The sequence below is a fragment of the Sesamum indicum genome, linkage group LG5, assembly GCF_026168435.1.
Source record: "Sesamum indicum cultivar Baizhima isolate 11 linkage group LG5, ASM2616843v1, whole genome shotgun sequence".
Lineage (NCBI taxonomy): Eukaryota > Viridiplantae > Streptophyta > Magnoliopsida > Lamiales > Pedaliaceae > Sesamum > Sesamum indicum.
In genome coordinates, this window is record NC_142661.1 from 16756501 (window position 1) to 16778160 (window position 21660).

General features: G+C 35.5%; 3 protein-coding genes across 5 annotated transcripts; 2 read left to right on the forward strand and 1 right to left on the reverse strand.

The window, feature by feature from the left end:
• Positions 1-336: 336 nt before the first annotated feature.
• LOC105161919 (MOB kinase activator-like 1A) lies at positions 337-3309 on the forward strand. 2 transcript variants are annotated; one of them, XM_020693678.2, is made up of 7 exons: positions 337-698; positions 1109-1148; positions 1345-1453; positions 2133-2226; positions 2320-2453; positions 2540-2703; positions 2817-3309. In XM_020693678.2, exons 1-7 carry the CDS (start codon positions 673-675, stop codon positions 2886-2888), a joined length of 639 nt encoding a protein of 212 aa, XP_020549337.1. In that variant the 5' UTR covers positions 337-672; the 3' UTR covers positions 2889-3309. The 2 variants fall into 2 exon arrangements, with proteins under 2 accessions (XP_020549337.1, XP_011078076.1); XM_011079774.3 differs by having other exon boundaries at positions 342-698; positions 1100-1148.
• A 647-nt stretch (positions 3310-3956) lies between these two features.
• On the forward strand, positions 3957-10278 carry LOC105161920 (F-box/LRR protein). Its single transcript, XM_011079775.3, has 7 exons — positions 3957-4116; positions 4305-6101; positions 6384-6817; positions 6914-7075; positions 7700-7775; positions 8840-8995; positions 9769-10278. The coding sequence occupies exons 2-7, from the start codon at positions 4317-4319 to the stop codon at positions 9904-9906; spliced, it is 2751 nt and encodes a 916-aa protein (XP_011078077.1). The 5' UTR covers positions 3957-4116; positions 4305-4316; the 3' UTR covers positions 9907-10278.
• Positions 10279-14295: 4017 nt separating this feature from the next.
• On the reverse strand, positions 14296-19824 carry LOC105161921 (uncharacterized). Of its 2 annotated transcripts, none has more exons than XM_020694009.2 (7): positions 19199-19824; positions 17510-18028; positions 17282-17431; positions 17049-17129; positions 16494-16541; positions 15327-15760; positions 14296-15146 (listed from the first exon to the last, which is right to left on the reverse strand). In XM_020694009.2, the coding sequence occupies exons 1-7, from the start codon at positions 19638-19640 to the stop codon at positions 14532-14534; spliced, it is 2289 nt and encodes a 762-aa protein (XP_020549668.1). In that variant the 5' UTR covers positions 19641-19824; the 3' UTR covers positions 14296-14531. The 2 variants fall into 2 exon arrangements, with proteins under 2 accessions (XP_020549668.1, XP_011078078.1); XM_011079776.3 differs by having other exon boundaries at positions 17510-18031; positions 19199-19823.
• Positions 19825-21660: the final 1836 nt, after the last annotated feature.

A 21660-nucleotide genomic window follows, 5' to 3' on the forward strand; every position in this document is an offset into this window, starting at 1 on the left:
AATTTTTTTATAATTATAATATTATCGTATTATTTAAAAAATTAATTTTTTTAAGTTAACGAAAGTATATTTTTTATAATAGGCTGTTATAAGATATATTTATTAGAATTTTTTAATTTTGAAAAAATATTTATAATTTTTTAAATAATAAAAAATATTTATAATTATAATAAATGTTATATTAATAGTAAAAATTGAGTCAATGTGTGGTCAGCAGAACATAAACAAAGAGGAGACAGAGTGAGTCAGAACTCAGAAGAGTAAGAGAATCAGCCAGGTGGGATGGCAACGGGAAAGTACTTGTCTGGTTTTGCCCCGCTGCCCACTGGTTACTGTATCTTTACATACACATATACATACATACCTGTATCTCTCTCTCTCTCTCTCTCCACAGAGAGAGAGAGATAGGGAAGTATGTATGTATGCGGATGTGGAAAGAGAAAAAGAAAGGAGCGGAGTTGGCTACGACTTGACCTCTTCACTGCCAGTCTGTCAACCCCCCCACCCCAAGCCCACCTGGCTGCTTTCTCTCTTTCCATCTATATCATCTACATATTGTAGAGATAAGCAGACATGCAAAACCCTCCAACTACTGAGAAATCACTACTACTTATGATACCAGGCCTATTAAGAAAAAGGGTTCATTCAGTATTCATCTAGCTGTTCATAATCATGAGTCTCTTTGGGCTTGGAAGCAGGTCAGTAAGAGTAATCCCTTTTCGCAGTTTATACCCATATTTGCTGTTTTATTTCATTGCATGCATGTTGGTTCCCTTTCTTGATTCTACAATTAGTTCTCTTTTCAACTGTGTTTTGGTAATAGAAGTGGTCAATTGATCCTTAGTTCTTGGTATGCGTTAATCGATTTCTGGCTTCGCGAAATCTTGATTTTCACGGTTTCGATTCCACCGGGAATTGGGTTTTCCATTCTAATTTATCTGCTGAATGGGTTGAGTCGATCGATTTTAAACGCTTTTGATGCGGCTGATTCAAGAAATTCTTATTAGTTGAAGCGAATTCGAGAATGGGTTGTTATGATTGAGTTTCAACATTGGAATTTTTGTGAAAATTTTCGATTTTGTAATGTTGATTTTTCCAGAAATCACAGAACGTTTCGTCCCAAGAAGAGTTCTCCTTCCGGGAGCAAGGTAAATACAATCAACACTCTCTACATATTCGAAGTTGTGATAGTTGATCTTTAATTTGTTATCTTGAAAATTTCCTGAGTTGGGATTTTGAAAATTAAAGCTGTATATAAACACTAGTTCTCTGATCACTTTGATCATGTACTGGCGATTCTATTTGGAATCGGAGAATAGCAATTGAGGGTTTCTATTGGTACAGGGCTTACAACTCAAGAAGCATATCGAAGCGACTCTGGGTAGCGGCAACTTAAGGGAAGCAGTAAGGCTTCCCCCTGGGGAGGATCTGAATGAGTGGTTGGCTGTCAACAGTAAGTTTATCTTGAACAGTTTGCTCATTATGATTCGCGTTTGATTTGATTGTCATGATTAAAATGCATTGTTATGTAGTTGTGTATCCCTCTTGAATTTTGATCATACGAAAAGAAGTAATGAATTGTTCTGATTCCATGATTAACACGCAGTCATTATGTGGAGTGTAAATTTCTTTCGTGGTAAAACGTTTTGAGGTTTTAAGTTATTGTTATATAGCATTCATATTGGCAGAAATTTGCTTTAGTAGGAGATATTCGAATTATGGCTAGTATTTCGGTGTGAATTTCGCCTTCTGGAAGCCAATTCTTTTCAAGATTGGCGGAATAAGATAGTAATTTCTAAATCGCGGTTCTTGTTGAACAAATTTAAGCCCTATGTCCTATGCCGTCTTAATTGAAACTTCAAGTACGTTCCTGGTTGTTAAGCCACTTATGTGTGAAGATGGTGCTAATTTCTGCTGGAGCTATCTGCGATGCTTATCTTAATGCTTCCCCATTTGAGGATGTTGTATGTCCGATATTGTGCTCATCAGTCTCATTCCTGTTCCTTTTCCTTTCCATCATACTCTTATTTCTGTAAAGTGGGAGAATCTGCTTTCATCATTTTATTAAATAGAATGATGGCGCATAACTTGCTGCATTTTTCGTAATACATCTGTTATTTTGCTTTTTGCAGCTGTTGACTTTTTTAATCAAGTAAACCTTCTCTATGGCACTCTCACCGAGTTCTGCACATCGTCGAGTTGTCCAACAATGTCGGCAGGGCCAAAGTATGTTTTCATATTGCCATGTTTACTTCTTATTTACAGGTCGGATACATGCAATCAGATGTGACTTAATGCAACTTCTCTATTTTTCTACAGGTACGAGTACAGATGGGCTGATGGGATCAACATAAAGAAGCCGATAGAAGTTTCTGCGCCAAAATACGTTGAGTATTTAATGGACTGGATTGAAGCTCAGCTCGACAACGAGTCCATTTTCCCCCAAAAGTTGGGTACGTGGTGGAGCATCCGGTCAACAATTTTCTTTGTTTCTCCTCAACCTGAAACAATGTTTTTACCTATCATCTGTTCACTGCAGGTGCGCCGTTCCCGCCCAACTTTCAGGACGTCGTCAAAACCATATTAAAGCGGTTGTTTCGTGTGTATGCCCATATCTACCACTCACATTTCCAGAAGATTGTGAGCCTGAAAGAAGAAGCTCATCTCAACACTTGCTTTAAGCATTTCGTTCTGTTTACATGGGTAAGCCAATAATCAGAATCACGCACCAACACCAATATGCATTGATGCTTTTTCACCATTAATTAGCTTAAAAAACCACTGGAATTGTTGAAATCTGGTTTTCACTATTGCAGGAATTCTGCTTAATTGACAAGGGAGAACTTGCTCCTCTTTACGAGATCGTTGAGTCAATCTTATACTGCTAATATTTCTTCTCTTCACTCATTTGCTTTGTTGCTTTGGCTGGCTAAATCATCTAAGAGTCCCTCGAATCTATTCCTTTTACACCGTAAGACGTCCAAGGTAGCATGGATTTGCCTCGAACATAGCTTGGCTTCCCGTCAGGCTTAAATCCTACAAAGAAGGAACTGAGGCTGGACTGCTACTTGATTGTGATTAACCGGCTATCATGATTCCATTTTGAAGTATAATAACTTGTGAATTAATTTGTCTCGTTCCCGTGCTGTTTTCGTGGCGAACCAGTGTGTATTTCGAACGATCTTTGGTTAAACGAGATGCCTTATTCGAGGTGCTATAGCCTATTCGGCCTCTCTTTTGATTCAATCTTGTTGTATATGGTACATTTACCATCATATGTGGTGTTAAATATAAGTGGCATTAGCTTTATTGCGTGTGGGAGCAGCTCCAGACTTAGATTATCCACAGAAGACTCAATATGTTCAACATAAAGGAAACTTTCTACGGTGTGCATAAATGCTACAGGTCTCATGGGGTTAAATGATTCGAGTGAAGCGGAATTTGAGTATCCATATTTAAAAAATACTATGTTAAGTAATTATTCCATCCGATAAAGTCGGGTGGTGTTAGGTTGTGAGATAATTTTCTCATCCGTATTTTATTGATTCAAGAAAAAAATACATCATATCACTTATAATTATAATTGTATTTTCTTCCTCATCTAACATATTTTACACATCACGTTACATGCTCGAAAAAGAAAATTTGATCTCAACTGAATTTATTTCATCGAGCTGAGATGAGATGAAAACGCAAAAAAACACAACTTATACTTTTTGTAGAATTAAAAAGGTGCTTTTGGTTGAAACACAAGTTCGTGAGTCGGAAATTTTGAGTCCAAACCATTGAGCTATCCCCTAAAAAATGAAGTTTTGATTTTTATGATCATCTCCAAGAATGAAGTGAAATGGGCAAATTGATGGGCCTAAAAGAGAGGGCTGAGTGGGCTTGAAGATGGTCCAGTAACAAAAGGTTATATTGGGGTTTGGGCTTTGAGGCCCATATTATAATTTGGCGGGAAACACGAAGCGAGCCATTCTCCGTAACAGGCGTGCCCGGTAAGCTTCCCCTTCTTATTACCACCCCTACGCGACGCCCGCTCATTTTAGGCTCTTTCACGCTCCCGTGCTGTTGCTCTCCACGCCCAGCCTCCGCCGTCGCCGTTGTTGGTTGCTTGTAAGTCGTATGCTTTATGTAGGTACACGTATATATGTGTGTATTGTGTGGTTTTGGTGTTAGTCTTTAATGTCGGTAGTTGAAATGTTAGACGTATTTTTTATTTTTCTGTCTTGCTTTGCATTTAATTTCTTTGGGTGATCATATATGCACTTGTGGAGATGACCTTACTGTTTGTTGCTTGATAGGTTGGGTTTATAATGACAGTATTGAGGTCTCGTGAGGTTGTGTCTACTGTAACTTCTAGAACCTCACAGCCGCCTAAAACCTCAGAGCCATTAGCTTCGGAAAATGTGATGGTTGAGCCGGTGACTCCGTCCAAAAGCGTTGAGTTCTTGAATCAAGCATCGAACAGTAGCACACCCAGTTCCAGTTCTCCGGCTCAGAATTGTGGGCATGTGGAATTAGGGTTAGGGCCTGTGGGTGGCTCTGTTATGGTTATTGGAACTGGACACGGACCGAGGCGCAGTGCTCGGTTGGCCAAAAAGGTTGGTATAAGTGACTGCTTGGAGAATGTTGAGGTTGTAAGTGGAAAGAGGAAGAAATTGGAATTGAGTTCTTCTAATGGTGAATGTGATGTAAGAAATTTGGAGAGGCGGGTTTTGGATGTCATGGGGGTTGAGAACTCAGTTGAGGTTCCTGAATCCAGTATAATTGTTACAAACGGGGAGATAGTCAAAGATGGTGGAAGTGTTGCCAAGTTGGGATTGAGTTGTGAGATAGAAGGTTCGAGGGTGGAGGCTGTGACTACTCGGAGGAGCAAGAGAAAATTTAACATGGAGGTAAAATCATTGGGTTTTGAGTCATATGAAAAAGGTGAGGTCGAAAAGGTGTTCTTGAGCTTGAGGTCAAGGAAAGTAGTGAGGAGAGAAACAAAAGAGGATAGCGGTTGTGGTGGTAAATTTTTGGAAGGAGTTGAGAATAGTAAAAACAGTGGTGTAGTTTTGAATGGTGATGTCATTTTGCAGACTGAATCAGGGCACAAAGAAGAAAATGGGCATTTGAAGGAGAGGAGATTTACTAGAGCAGAGAAAGGTAAAGCTAAAGTTGTTTCTGAAACTTTGGTGAAGAATGTTTCTCTTCCAGTGTCTGAACTAGATGATAGAATAAAACTTTCACTTGGTGATTCAAATAGTGATGCTGTTGGTTTATCGAAAAGCTCAGATCCAAAAATGGTTGTCAAAGATAAACATAGCATCATAATTGAAACTCGTGTTAAGACTAGACAGAGACTGAGCAAAAAAGAGAAAGAGAAAATGAAATTGGGAGCCACGGATTCTTCCTTTAATAGCATCAATACAGAGGAGCCTGAAACAGATTATGTGAATGGAAGTAGTCCTTCAGGTACAGTCGACTCAGCAGCCAATGAAGCATTGGAGGATGGAGTTCAGGTTACAGATACTGATGTTGCTGCAAATGATGCAAGAAGGCGTTATAGGGAACGCTTTCGAAATATCGCCAGGCAGAATGCATCTAGGTTTGCCCATTTCTCTTCCCAAGAGGAAGTGGGAAACCATGCTGCTGATGCCGCCATACGAGAAAATCCACTGCCTGAAACAGATAGTGGAATAGAAGATTGGCCCGGTCCCTTTTCTACTGCCATGAAAATTATTAGGGATCGTGAAAAAAATAATAAAGGAGAGCGGCATGGTGCCTCTACTGCAAAAGGTGATGCTGCCGAACTAAAATGGATTCCTAAAAGTCAGAAGTCTCAGAGATGCCAGAAGCAAGTTCCCTCATTGGAAGAACTATGCTTGTTAATTCTTTCCAAAAATGCCGATGCAATTAGTTCTCTTGACTTTGTCCCAGATGTCCTGAGACACAAGATCTGTTGGTTTCTTTGTGACAGTCGGAGAATGGATGGTCATTTTCTTGAATTGCTTGTGCATGGTTCTCCAACAGAGATACGCATAAGGGATTGTTCATGGTTATCTGAGGAACTATTTACTAAGACATTTGAAGCTTGCAATACCAGCAAGTTGACGGTGCGATTCTTTTTAAATCAATGTTCTACCCTATAGATACTGATAACTTCTTTCTGTTTCAGAATAGGGTTTCTTCTTGTTTGAGCTGCACATGCCACTTCTGGTGTTGCTTAATCCCCATTGCTGTGTATATAATGGACAATCAGTCTGAAGTTTTAGCAAGTTGTTGCTGTTTTAATTTAATTATATACGCTCTCATGCTATTTTGCTGTTTTGATGTTGTTAGGATATTAGTCTTTCAGTTCATCTAATTATATTGATGTAATTTTTCTCTGAAATTAGGTGTTACAATTTGATCAATGTGGAGGCTGTATGCCAGACTATACTCTCTATGCAACCTTGGCTCGTTCACCTAATAGCCTTCCTGCTTTGACTACAATATCCTTGAAGGGTGCATACCGTCTTACAGATGCCGGGCTAAGCATGCTTGTCACATCTGCACCTTCTCTGAAATCTGTTGATATCAGTCAGTGCCCCTTGCTTACCTCTGAGGGAATCTGCTTTCTGGCAAACTCACTCAGATTGGTTCTAAGGGAATTATACTTAGATAATTGTCAAGGAATTGATGCTATGCTTACTCTACCAGCACTGCTGAAGCTAGAGAACTTGGAAGTTTTATCAGTAGCTGGAATTTCGACAGTTTGTGATTATTTTGTCACTGAATTCGCCTCTGTACATGGTTGCAGAATGAAGGAGCTTATTTTAGCAGATTGCATGTGAGTGTCTGGATGATTAGAGTAGATTGATTTTTATACTAATCTGCCTTGTTTTAAATAATCAAACATTTAACATATATCTTTTCCTGTTTGCAGGGAGTTGACTGATATATCTATGAAAGCCATTGGTGATACTTGTTCTGACTTACGTGCTGTGGACCTGACGAATTTGTGCAAGTTGACAGATGCTTCAATTGGTCACCTTGCAAATGGTTGCCAAGCAATTCAGATGCTAAAATTTTGTCGTAACGTATTCAGGTTTCCTACTATACAATCAATTGTATTCTGTTCTGGTGTATAGTTAGTTTACCTAAGCTTGATATGATGAGTATAAGGATTGGATGACCAATTCTCTGCTTGGATGCCCTTTTTGGTTTTTGTGTTAGGTGGTCATTTTTGTATTTTCTTACTTCTACTTCAACAGTTTGATAGGGTATGCACAGATGACCTTTTGGTTAGAACAGTCCAGGATTTGCTAACATTTTTCCTCAAATATAGTTCAATTGATACCTTAGCTCTCAAATTTCCTGTTCTCTATAGTTAAGAGCCTCTGTGTAATCTGTATCTCTGCATTTTGTAAAATATTGGATTATCATCAATTCGTTTCATAATTAAAGTGTTCTCAAAATAGTCTGTTTTCAATCCCAGCAAACCTATCATTGAGAAGACATATATGGCGATAATAAAATGAATGGAAATGGATGCAGTAAGAATGTACAAATAAGCACTACAGGAATATATTCTTTTGATTCTGTTTCATTGCTTTCTTGGTATCTTTAGATCACTATTTTGTTTATTGACTTGATGAATATTGGACATGATTCTTATTTCCTAGAAGTGGAAATTGACAGTTGAAATTTCCTTCTTTGCATGTTCCAACAGTGATGAAGCTATTGCTGCATATCTTGATGTTCGTGGGGCACTTTTGAAAGATCTGTCACTCAATAATACTATCCAGGTAACATGCAAAATTAGTTTTATATTGATCTTTAACTCATATTAGTAATGAAATATGCATTGCATGTCGAGGAGCTTCTGAAACAAATTCTTTTGAGATTTATGTTATTACAAATATAAGTTAAAAATTCTTTGTAGATGAAGACGCATACTTGGCAAGGCCGTTGACAGCAATCCTACTTATAATCTTACATGTATATGCCAAAGCACATTATTCGCTTGAAAATAAATGAAAAATGTTGGCATCTAAATGTCATTTTTATATGGCAGCATGTGTTGAGTAAACTTCCATATATGTAGACATTACATTTGAGATTCAAATGGATTCTTAAACTCTATTTCATACTTCCAATATTCAAAAGAATCTCATAAATATTTTACATTTACCATGTGAATGTGGTCGCTGGAAACATTTAATTTTGATTTTTTTTTTAAATTTTCGAAAGATCATATTCACATGAATTTGCTTGACTAGAAGTTAAGACAGCATGTGCCATATTAGGAGAACATGTAAATCAGAGTATCCACCAAATTTTATTGATTGTAAGTGGTGTGGTGTGATCTAAACTAGTGGTTGGTTCATTTTTATCCCCCCCTCTCCCCAACTCTCCAAAAACAAGCACACATCTGTCCCACACACTAACACATGGGTAGGGTGGGGGTTGAGGTAGGTGGATGAGGGTTTGGGAGGAAAGAGAAAGGAGGAACAAAAATAAGGAGGGAAAAATGAGGGAAACCAAAGGAGATATGAATAGCTCTTAAAAATAATACCAAGTAACCAAACATGCATCACATTTCCGAATATATTCTAAAAAATACCATTTCAAAGTTACTAATCCGTTTCAAGGGGGAAGAAATATACTGTACGCTAATTGGAAACAATTACTAATTTTGGGTGGCATAAGCAGCATCAAATGACTACAATGATAAGTATATCCCAAGTGCATGTATGGTGTATGGGTTCGGCCAGGGTATATTTGATGTTTTGTTGGTTCAATTATTGTCCTGCTCATTCATAATCATATTTTATATTTGCTTGCTGAACAGCAGTGTGATGTGTGGCAGGTTTCGAATCATACTGCTCTATCACTTGCCAGAAATTGCCGAAACTTACGGAGCTTGGATTTATCATGGTGTCGCAGTTTAACCAATGAAGCACTAGGATTGATTGTTGATTCATGTTCGTCGCTGGAAGTGCTCAAATTGTTTGGCTGTACACAGGTATGTGGTAATTGGTCGACAATATTTGCTAGTATCTTTCACACTTGTGCCATTTCACCGAAATCCCCCTTAAAAATAGAAAGGGAGAAGGATATTTGTATCTCATGTCTTCAGGTGTAAACGCATCTGTGTATATCGACTATATTTATGGTGTTGGTCTTAGTCATGTACATGTCACATGGGATTGAGAAAAACTTAGATGAAAAGGATGTTTCATTCCTCTTGGCCGTGCTATTTCTCTTTCCCTGAGTAGGTTTTTGACCCTGAATTTGCTGATCTTGCCCTGAGAAGGATGTGATGCTACTTGAGACTATATTTTACCCATTGAACATCAGGGGGAAGGGAAACTCTCCATTTTCCTACCTCTAACCCCTCATGGTGTTTCAAACTCGTTGGAAATGTTCAAAGGGTGAATGCATGGTGGCTAGACAGTATCTTGCTGATGTATGCATATATATGTATATTACCTTTTGATCAGATTATTGCTGTTCTATCTCAATGGTAGTTTAGTTTCTTCATTTCTCTCCCCCCCCTTTCTTTTTCTTTTTCTTTTTCTTTTTTTTTTAAATTTAACCTTCTTTTGGCATCTTGATGGTTGAATACTGTTAGATTGATGGTCCTCGTGGGAATAGTTTCCTTCAATAATTTAATAACTTGTATTGATCTCATAGACTGTTCGCATTGTACTTACTCTTATTCATTAGGGATAATTGTAAATTTTGTATAGTTTGTCCTGAATGGGCAAGTTATGACATGGGTGATTGTTTTTGCAGGTTACAAGTGTGTTTGTTGATGGCCATTCAAATCCACAAGTAAAACTTATTGGATTGAAGATGACTCCTGTATTAAAACATATTGATGTGCCAGATTTCCTCCTAGGACCCCTCCGATACTCATCCACCTTGCCTTGAATTAACATATTGATGGTTGACATTCAGCTGGTCTTTTACTTCAACAGGTAACTTGGTAGTTATATTCAAAACGTAGTCGGCGGTTGTGTTTCCAGCTCTGGCCATGCTAGCCGTTACTTAAAAGAAAAAACAAGGATCATGACCCCGGAGTATTCTTTTTGTGTGGGTTTTAATGATCACTTCACCTGCTTGATATTTTCAGTAGCAACGGAAAGTTATGGACATGATTGTACATATGTCTTGATATTTTCAGAGGTCGAACGATTTTGTTTGCTGTGGCTTTGAGCCCTTAACATTTTCAGCCTTGTTCGATCATATGAAACATCCATGTTTATATGAATCAATCAAAACTTGGAACAGTTCTGCTCCTCATACGTTGCTAATCTTCTTACAAGTAAGATAGCTGCAATTTAAGTTGATTTCATTGGTGTAAGAAATAAGTTTTGGAATCAAAGGATGTTATTTGGCACTAATTTGACTCCAATCATTCTCGTATTACTCTGTTTACCAACTCCTCTATCTTTTCGAAGTCCCGTAGTTTAGTTCAGTTTTCTTTATTTCATTGTTGGGTGATCTTCAATGTGACCAAAAAGGGATGATTACTCTCCCCTTTCATGATGGTTGGTGTTATTATATATAGATTTTTTATGGTTTGAGAAATTATATTTACCACCTATGAGATTTGTTTTTATTTAACAAACAAGTCTTTAGATAAAATTTACCGAATTTGTTAATGTTAATAAAATTTTTGAAAAAAAAATTATATTTACCTTCGATTGACTTATTGTAGGTAAAATAAGTTTTTATAATGAAATTAATTTCATACGTCTTTACGTGTTAATGTATGTAAGGAGGTATATTTAACTGTTATAAGGATAGTTTAGTTTGTACCATCTCAATTGAAAAAGCAAATACCTTTCAGCAACAAATCTGTTCCCACTTTTGCGAGAACGAATTGAATTAGATGGTTCAATTTCTCAATCTTTCTGACTTGCTCCCATGGAGCCAAGGTCAAAAAGATTGAAAAAATGGTTAGGTCGTTAACTAATTAATCAACTGACTCAACAACTTAAGAATCTATATAGTTTCATATTAATGTATTCTCTAAGTTCCCCTCCCCCCCTTCTCTCTCTCTCTCTCGTGCCTTCCGACTAGGAGTTCACTCGATGCCAAACTCTTCCCTCAAAAAAATTATTTATTTTAAAATAAATTAGTAATAAGTCAATTGAAGGTAAATATTAATTTTCATTCAGTTTTTCTATTAACATTGACATATTTAGTGAATTTTGACCAATAGGGGGATTTATTTGTAGACGGAAGTCGATTTCAAGGGTGCTACATGTGACATCTATAGAATTTTTTACGTAATTGGAAGACTAATTGGTAATTATTAAAAATTTAAATTTAATTAGTAAATAAATTATAGACTTAATTTGGGATATAATAAAATTTGAATAGATTAAATTGGAGTTCGTTATAATATTTGGAAACAAATTATATTAATTAAGAAAATTAGAATGGACGTAATGAGTATTTTGAGAAAATTTAATTAAATAAATATAATAAAAATATTATTATATATAATTATATAAACACATATATTAATATATATAAACAGATATATATATATATATATATACATGTAAATATATATATGATGGGAGAAGGGAGAGAGAGGATAGAGTGGGCGGCGCCCACCTCACTTCTCTCTCCTCTCTTTCTCAATTACCATATACACATGCACAATTACACACACAACACACATTCTAAATTGCAATTCCCTCTCTCGGCCGAACGAGAAAACAGACGTATGAAATTATAATTATAATTTTATTTAATTTATATAATTATATTATTTAATTAGTTCGTTTATTAAATATTGATTATATTGAGCGATGTACTATTTAATTAGAGTATTTTATAATTTTGACTATTTAAATTAGTGTCGAATTAAATATCACATTTGATATAAAATGATATAGTTGGTTAATTAAATTATTAGATTTCTTAGAATTAATTATTATTATAGCTAATTTACACAATTTCATCGGAATGATTAACCAAATATGTGGTTTTATGTATTATTACTTAATTAAATTGTATAGCAACGATAAATAGACAAAAAATTCATAGAAATGCCTCGAAGAGTTTATTTAAAAAATATTATGTTATTAAAGAGGGAAAGTGAGTTTTCAGTGGTTATATAATTTACGGATGTTATTAAAAATGATAGTTATAAATATATATGGGGTTTGATTAAATGGATTCTTATGAATAGTTGATAAATCAATTATATGATTGACAAACTTAGAAAATATAGTTATCTAAAATAAAATGGAATAGGGGTTTGGACTTTAATAGATTATTAAAAGATTGGTGGAAAATGTACGAACATTACGTAATATTTTATTTAGCGTTTATGATATTATATATATTGATTATATGTATAATATTCTATTACAGGATGTGACGACAAAGTAGAGGGTTGAACAGTCCCTCGTGAAATCGAAGCATTTTGGGATTTAAGGTAAGTATAGCTAATAGAATTTATATACATAGCTATAAGTGTAGTATTTATATATATATATATATATATTGATTCTTGGATGTGATCGTGAACTTGACTTTATATTTATATACGTGGATTTCGTATATTGATTGTTTATACAATTAGTTGTGGATCATTTGTTAGATTACCATAATATTGATTAAATTGTTACTATGTGTTATGTGATTGTAATGTAGGGACATACAAGATATGATTATGTGATAATTGTATAATTGATTGTTGTTATGAAATCAAATTAGGAGTAATTATTATAAAGAACAGAATGATGATCGTGAATTAAAATAAAAGATGATGCTTATCTAGTTGGGAACACAGTCAATGATTTATGATAATGTGATTGATGATGATGTGATATGAAAAAATATGAATTGAGCTAGGTACCATGGCGCGTCGAGTACCGGGGTATTCTGGGCAGCGGGGAATATCCTGTGTTGTTAGCTACACACAGTGGTGTCAGGATACCATGCTTTTTGTGATGTCCTGTGCTGATATTGCTACACAACTAGAGTAAAAGAGTGTGGGGATATCACATAAAACGGGTATCCTGTGCTGTACATGATATATCATCATCTCAAATTAGAGTAAGTAGGGCCCTTAACTAATAAACGACATGTCAAATATTATATTGTTGATTGATTTACAGTTATGAGTATGTATTACTGCTTATATCTGATGTTGCTATATGACGAATGACTGTTAGTCGATGTGACTGCATGTACGTAAATCGTTGCCTGTGTATATATATATAGAGAGACTGATTAGCTATACTTATTGAGTAGGCAGCTCATTTCTTGCCACGCACTTTTCAGGAAATAAGTCACACTGATTAGCCATATTAGACTTTGAGCGGTGCCGTCCTCTTTATTAGGTGGGTCAGCCGTGATATCTGAAGTTAGAGTTTTGGCGATTTGGTTGTTAAATATTATAATCTTTTATTGGGTTGTGGTTAAAATTGTGATACTACTTACCTTGAGGTTATATATATGAGGACATCTAGTGAGAGTAAATGTAAACTTTTTGTGGTATCTATTATTTTTTGTGATATATATTATATTGATAAATTAGAATTTATTTTACGAGTTGAAAGAGAATTTCTTATAGAAAGAGTTCTAATTAAAGAAATGATGAAATAATGATAATTAGATGTAGCGAGTAGGGGGTGCTACACTACATGTAATTTTTCAAATTATAGGAACTTTAAGTGTAATTACAGCAAACCTCAGGGAGGGGAGTGTAATGATCCTAATATTAAATGGCTGGGAAAATAAATTGCTCCTGTGCCCAAATTGCTCAAAATTACTTTTAGGGAACATCACAACGACCTTGCCTAAAATTTGGTATAATCACGAGTATTTCTTCAATGTTTAAAAATTATAAATACCCTCATGATATTTGATGAAATTATGTAATCTTTGGATGGAAGTATGAAATTGTTGACTTTATCCTCAATGTATTTATTTATTTTTTTTAAAGAAAATTAAAAAACTTATAAAAAAATTGAATAGGATGGATGAAAAAATTTTAAAATTTATGAAAAAGTTATCCACTTAGTCAATATAGGAATAAATATTTTTTTTAAAAAAAATTATAATTTTTAATCCACAAGGCATTTTGATTCGTTCATCATAAAAAATGGATGAAAACCTAACAGATTGGGCTATATATTAGATGACTATTAAAATAAGGAGGGTATTGACAATATTTCGTTAATTATATCAAATTTTAAGAAAAATTGTTGTAATTTATCCTTATTTTTATTAGGATAGAGTTTCAACAATTGCAATAAACAATCCCCCAAATGATGAGGGTGGCTGCAAAGATTAATAAAATTACAATTTTCTTTCCTCACAATAAAACATATGCTAGCAGTATAATGTTGGATTGAAATAATACATTTCCAACACAAAAATAATAGTACAAGAATACAAAGAACAGCAGCTTAATACATACTTTCGGAAGACATGCCCCTTCACTTGCTTCATCAACTCAGTGGAGTTCCTGATCAAAATGTTATATCCATGCTAAGCTTCCCAACAACGATTCACATGGCTTAATCTCAATGGAACGGACGATTACTTTGTTTCCCGAAAATGCCAGGGCCATAAGTTGAATATACCAAATCAACGAGAAGAGGGAACTGCAAGAGCACAAATGAAGTGACCGGCAAGCATGCAAGTACGCCAACTGGAATAAGAACCCACGATTCCTTTCGACCAAACACAAGATATAGAGTCGCACTAAAAGCTACCATCATAAAAGTTATTGAGAGGAAAAGGGTTCCAAGGCCGATTATTAATCTCTTTGGCAGAACGTATAAGAAATCTTCTTCTGCATAACGTGATGTCAGGATGGCTAGGAACATCAACAGAGAAGTAGCCGATGTAAATAGAGAGACAGCATCTGATATGGCGAACATTATGAAGGCACTGTTTCCTGAAAAGATGGGGAAACCATTGCTGCTGTCGTTGCCACCTGGAACTGTAATAGCTGCTGCAAACATTACGGTAGCAATTAGAGCTGCTGCAATGGTGCATGAGTTTGATGTGTCTTTCATCCATTTCTCTCCTTCTTCTTTCAAGATTTTGTGCTCCTCTGTGAAAACCATCTTTGGAGATTTCCCAGCATAGTTTAGCCGTTCTCTGGAATGAGGATGAACAAAGTTTTCCACTTCCTGCGCAATAGCTAGTGGTAATGAAAAACAAAAGAGTGTACTAGTAATTATGCTTCGACTAGTATAATACGGTATCTTATTCTAGAATAGCGGAAACTGTTCATTAGTTGCAGACATGCAAAAGGTATACAGTATCAAACTCAATGAAATATATATACAGCAAGAATGAAAATTTATTACCTTGTACCATTGTATTTCATGTTGCATCTGGAGAGCTGCACCTGATATCTCGTTGAGTTTGTGAGGTGGTGCTAATTTTCCAGCCAAATGCAAGAGGTTGTTCCCATTAGAGTCTTGTAAATCTGAGTACAAGTGTTTGTGATCACTCATTTGATAAATGAGATTATAGACATGTTTTGAGCGATTTTCAACTGCAACATGGAAGATATACTGATTGGAACCCGGTGTTAGACAGTAAATGGCACTTGGGAAAGTCCCGACAATCTCTTCAACAACCTCATGGATCCCTAGTTGTGCTGCTACCATGATGGCATCAAAGTAAATGTCTTTAGCTTCCATAAAACTCAACAATTCAATTTCCTTACACAAACATTTAACCACTTCCAGAGCTTGTTGCTTCAGCAAGGTCTTCTCCTTTATGCTCTTTATTGCTCCTGAAATCGAAGCATTTAGATAAGTTTAGGTGATTGTACATGGACTTATACCCATGTAGATTAAGAAGGTCAGAGGCTCGAAATCAAAACAATATTATAATGGCATAGGTATTATCTAAAGAGAAATTGTGAGGCACTTATAAGGCACCATAAGTTTGCTGCATAATAACAAAAGGTGTTCTAGACTGTACATACTATCAGCTCAAGCCGCTGGATAATTTTAGCTGCGATAAGCATGTAACTGACTCGATTATCGGTGGGTTTGAGCCCAACAACCTCAGCCCTGTAATGAGTCTTCTGTTGCATGGATCCATTTCATGTGCTTGTGTATTCAAATATTCCTGAAGTCTAGACTTCAGATGTTTTCCAACTCCTAGGTCCAAACCTCTCCCATGCTCATAACTTCAGACATTTTCTAAACCGAGTGAATTTCACATGAAGACTATTACTGAATGGAACCTACTTTACACCAAACTATGAATTTTGTGTGTAATTGACCACATTGAGGATGGAAGAGAAGCATGTCATAAATAAACCATATTTAGGAAGCATCCATGCACTATCGAAGCAAATTATATGACCATCCAATGGTCCCACCTCCAATGTTTGATCTTATGTCAGAGTGTCCGGCTGAAAAAAGACTTCCCCACTCTACACAGCCAGCCCAGTTTATGTGTGTGTTTGCATGTGCGTGTGTGCCTCAGCATTAAGATTGAAGGCCTTTATATGTTACCTAATCCATCCACGACATTCAATAGCATGCCTTGCAAACTCTGGAAAACTGTAGACAGGAAAAGGGAACATTAATATCACAAAATAGACAGATGCTTTGCTAGAGCCAAATTGCATAGTGTTAATGCCTTTGGAACTTAGTGGATACCATTTCTCGAAACAGATGGAGTAAGAATGGAATAGGAGTTTAAAAGAGTACGTCTCTATGTGGAAATAAGTCAACTAGAGAAGCTAAGCGATGCAAATCTTAGAAAAATTTTCCTTCACATATGCCCATAGCTGTTGACAAGAACATTTTGAATTAAAGCAGATCATAAAGTAGGAAGCAAATACAGGATGAGTTTGACCTGAATGGCCCAAGTTTGTAAATTATAAACTGACAAATAACTGATATAAGAAAAGATCTATTGGTGCATTACATGTAAATTTTCATAAAAGGAATTGCTTAATTCATTAGATTATAAGATCTGCAAGTACTTCCGAAACTTGCCAAATCTAATCATTTTGAAGTTTAAAAATTAATAAGGTAATGAATAAAGTGAAAGAAATACTTTACCTGTTTGGCTGTTTTGGGCCATGCTCTCTATGTCACAGCCTTTTGTAAATTGAGGTCTTGATATGGTCTCCATAGAAACACCTTCAAGGTAAGATGAGAATGATATTCGTCCCAAAAAAGTAAGCTTTCTTTTATGATAAAACGGATCCATATATCCTCTATGTATATGAACTTTGACAATTCCCATTGTCATTGATGTTTTATATACAATAAATATGAGTTGAGACACTCACAATAGGAAATGCATCGTTGCCAGAAGTTGAACCGTTGTTCGCTAACAAAAACAGACTTCTTTGCAGTAATCTTCTTCAAAGCAGAAGTATTATCTGGAAGCTTTAGTCTGGCCAAATCAGGGTACTTCTTCACCAAGTACAATGCAATCTCTGTCCAAATTAAGACATTAATCAGTATCTAAACTCATTCAACTAAAAGCATCGTAGCGAACATGCAAACGTGCTCACCAAAAAATTCAGCATCAATGACGTACACAAGAAGTCTAAGTCCCGCCAGGCCAGCATATGGATTTAGATCACAATCATCCTTGGTGATAGAAATCAAGTATTTAAGCATGTCTTTTTGGGCATATAGGGCTGCAATTTGGAGTGGGAAGTTACCGAAATCGTTTGGAACGTAAAGTGAAGTGGGCATTCTGTTAACTATAATAGTTGCTGCTGCTACGTTGCCAACAGCTGCGGCAACACTTAAGGGAGTGCCGCCAATATCGTCCATGACAGATATGGATTCTTCAGGCATAGCTGCAACCAGCTTTTCGACGAAATGAATTGCTTTTCCCGTCCCGACAGCAACGTGAAGTGCTGTTGCCTTGATGAGGTTAATACTCGCAGTCGTTGCGCAAGGATCATCGTCGAAGATCCGTTTTGCTGCCTCCCAATTACCCTGCAGTGCAGCTCTGTGTAGATGCAAGTACTCTTTCAAATCTTTTTCCCCTGTATTCTGCTGAGTTTCTACTTTTGTTGTTTCTGCTGTATATTAAGAAAAAATGGGCTGTCTGTATTAGTTTCTTCATGCGTAAGAGGCAGTGTGAGAAATCTAAGTGTTGTACCAATGATGTTTTAGTTTGGCGGGTAAGACTATGAATGATGTCTCATGAACAAGTTTGAGTTATGGGTTTGGATTTGGGTTCGAGTCCCACTGCATGTGTGACTAGTATTTGTCTTATTATTTTTATGTGAGTTATTGTACGCAATTTTAGTGTTTTTAGTCATATTGATTTATTCAGATTTAATGTAATTTATTATTATTCTTACTCATATTAATTTATCGATTCAATCAATGTAATTTGTTATAGTTTTTAGTTATATTGATATATTAGTTAAATCGATGTACTACTCAAAATAAAAAAGAAAGAAAGAAAGAAAGAAATCTAAGTGGCATGAAGTTTTTAAGAAACGAAGGGATAATAGGGATTTTGGTTTTCAAACAAAGCTACTGTTTGTGCAGTTTTGGTTCTCAAATAATTTAAAATTTTAGTTTTGATCCTCAAACTGTTTTTTTTTTTTGGTATTTTTAGTCCTTCCGTTGATAAAACTATTATAGTTAATGAAAGTTTCATTTGATGGGGAAAAATACCCATTTTCCTTCCATTTCATGATATTTTTCAAGTTTTGGCCAAATTTATCCGTTTCTCCAATTTTTCTTCGAGTTTCAAAAGAGAAAAACTGAAAAAATGAATTTAATCAACAAATTTTCTATATAATCATACCTATTTTTTCTTTATTTATTTTGTCTTTCTTTCTTAATTTTCTAATCTATGGATAAAAAAAATATGATAAAGTTAATATTTTGTAGGTATTGCATTATACATAAAATAGATTATTGACAATGTTATGTTAAGATTATATAGAGAATTTGTGGTTTATATCCTTTTTTTTTTATCTTTTCACCCTTAAAACGAAGTAAAATGGAGAAATGGATAAATTGGACTAAAGCTTGAAAAATACCTAAACGAGACGAAAATGTCTATTTTTTCGTTCAAATGAAGCTTTCGTTGACTATAATGATTTTATTACTGAAATGACTAAAAATACCCAAAAAAGAAATGACAGTTCGATGACCAAAACTACAACTTATAATTTGAGGACCAAAAAATTGCATTTTTCGTATAAGTACGACAAGGAAATAATGCTTACCACTACCCCCTGTAGTCGTAGACGTAGACGTAGCCGTAGGCGGTGGGGGAGCCAAATTGAAGAGCCGCCGGAACTTGTTTTCCAGCTCCAACCAAACGTCTCTGGAAGTCTTCAATGCGGACACCGTGTAAACAATGTCGTCGTTGAGCGAACACAAAATCCATCCCTTCAGAAGCACATCACTCCTACTCCACAGATCGTAATCCGGGTTCCTGACCGCCGCCGCCGTCGCATCAGCGGCGTCGGAGACGGTTTCGTGCGGCGGAGCGATGGTGCCGTCGATGAAACCAAGCAATCCTTGGCTCTGGATCAGGCAAAGCATCTGCTCTTTCCAGGCTGGGTAATTGGTACTCGTGTAGTTAAACCAGAGCTTTGTGGGCACGAAATTCCCGACATTAACCGGCGAGGCCCATGGCCGCTGCTGCGAGCTTGAGGAAGCCATGGCCGATTGTGGAAGCAGCTGAGCTAGCAGCTTGGTGGGAATTTTGTGCCTCTCAGGAAGAGCAGTGGAGATGAGGAAATTATTGGTTGACTGCACTGTCTATTATGAAATTCCTTCTCTGAAAAATTAAAATTAATTTCTAGAGATGCAGTGGATGCTACTCAACCCAACTGGTGGTTAATCTCACCCAATACTCACAAGCCTGGTCAAAACTATTATAAAGTAAAGGTTGGTATAAAACTTTTAATATTACAAATTGAATATTAAGCCAATTATAAAGATTATAAAATAAATTTTACAAATCTATAACACAACAATAATCAGAATAAATGATTATATCTCAGAGAGTCAGATACGGAGAGAAAGCCCACAATCCCAAAACGCAGGCAACTTATCACGGCCAATCAGATATCCACGGTCACAAAGACCCACTCAAGAAATCACTAAAGTTTATCACACAGATATCAGTTCATAAAATAACAACTTATAATTGTGGTAGTTGTGTTTTGGGAGCTGTAAGCATTATGAACGGGACAATAAGCGATTCTGTCAATAGTCATGTGAAATAATATCTTACAATTACCTCAAGTAATAAATAATTTCTTTTGAAAATGAGATGTTACAATTATGGGAAGACATATCAATAACCTTATGTGATATCATAAATGAACAAATTACTCTTTTATAAATAAAATAGTAATCTATCTCTCAATATTTTTTAAAATGCAACAATTGACCCTCTGTATTTTACAAAATAAAGCAATTTACCTTCTTAAATAAAAAGGTAAATTGCTTTATTTTAAAAAATATAGGAAGGTAAATTGTTATTTTTTTTATCATATGGGGATAACTTGATCCCATGCTTTATGAAATTTTAAATTTAACCTTATGCCTCATTAGATATTGCAAGAAGCAATCAGAATATTGCAAAGCTAATCCCACAACTTAGGATCATTTCAAAACTTGACAATGCGCTTTACGAAAATTTAAATTTAACCTCATGTACCGTTTAAAATGGCGAAAAAGGACAAAATGATGCAAACGAACAAAGTCCCTAAACTAACAAATGTTAAAACTAAAGGCAGAAAAAACCTGTGTGAAAGTCACATGCAAGTAGGTTCAAAAAATCACCATTCACTAATTTTAATATCTATTAGTGGGAGGGTACGTTTTTTTAACGACCTTTGGCCTATTTTTGCAATTTTTAACGGAACAAGAATTAATTTCAAATTTTCATAAAATATGAGATCAAATTTGAAATGATCGTAAAGTTTACAATTTGACCTCAAAAATAGGTCTTTATTTGCAAATGAGACTATGATGGCGGGCAAGAAACTCTCGTAATCCACCATGAGAATGTAGTATTATTTTTTTTAAAGAAGAAAAGGTCCGATTTTCTTGTTAAAAGTAATTAGGGTGGGCCACAAATCAATCAAAAGTCATACAAAGGCCTGATTTGGCATTTAAAGCCTGACGGGGAGTTGGTTTGGTGGGTCGTGGCCGTACTCAAAGTAGCAAAGACTAATGAAGATATAGAGTAATAAAATTAGAATACAACCACCTAAATAACCTTTCATTTAATGATTTTTGCACAAATCCTTCTTCTCTTACTCTATCCCACTCTTTATAAATCTCTCAATTTTAACAGATTAAAATACTTTATTACTGCTATATATCTTTCATATTCAATTTGGGTATATTACCTAAGCATATAAATACTTATTTTCTGGATTCAGATGGTGTTGACGGTGACTTTCGAATCGTTCGTAACAATGGTGGCATTCGAATATTTACTTTCATGTATATTAGGAGTGGCAAAAAATATATTATTTATTATCATGATATATACATGTATATTTTGCAGGGTAAAAAGAAAAAAAAACTACTACAAAAATATATGTAAAATTTAAGAGTTATGATATCAAGTTTGTGGCCTGTTTATATTCAGTAACTTAGCAGCCCAAAAACAAGCTCAGTTCGACATGATTCTATGACCTCGTTGGACGCATCATATCAAAAA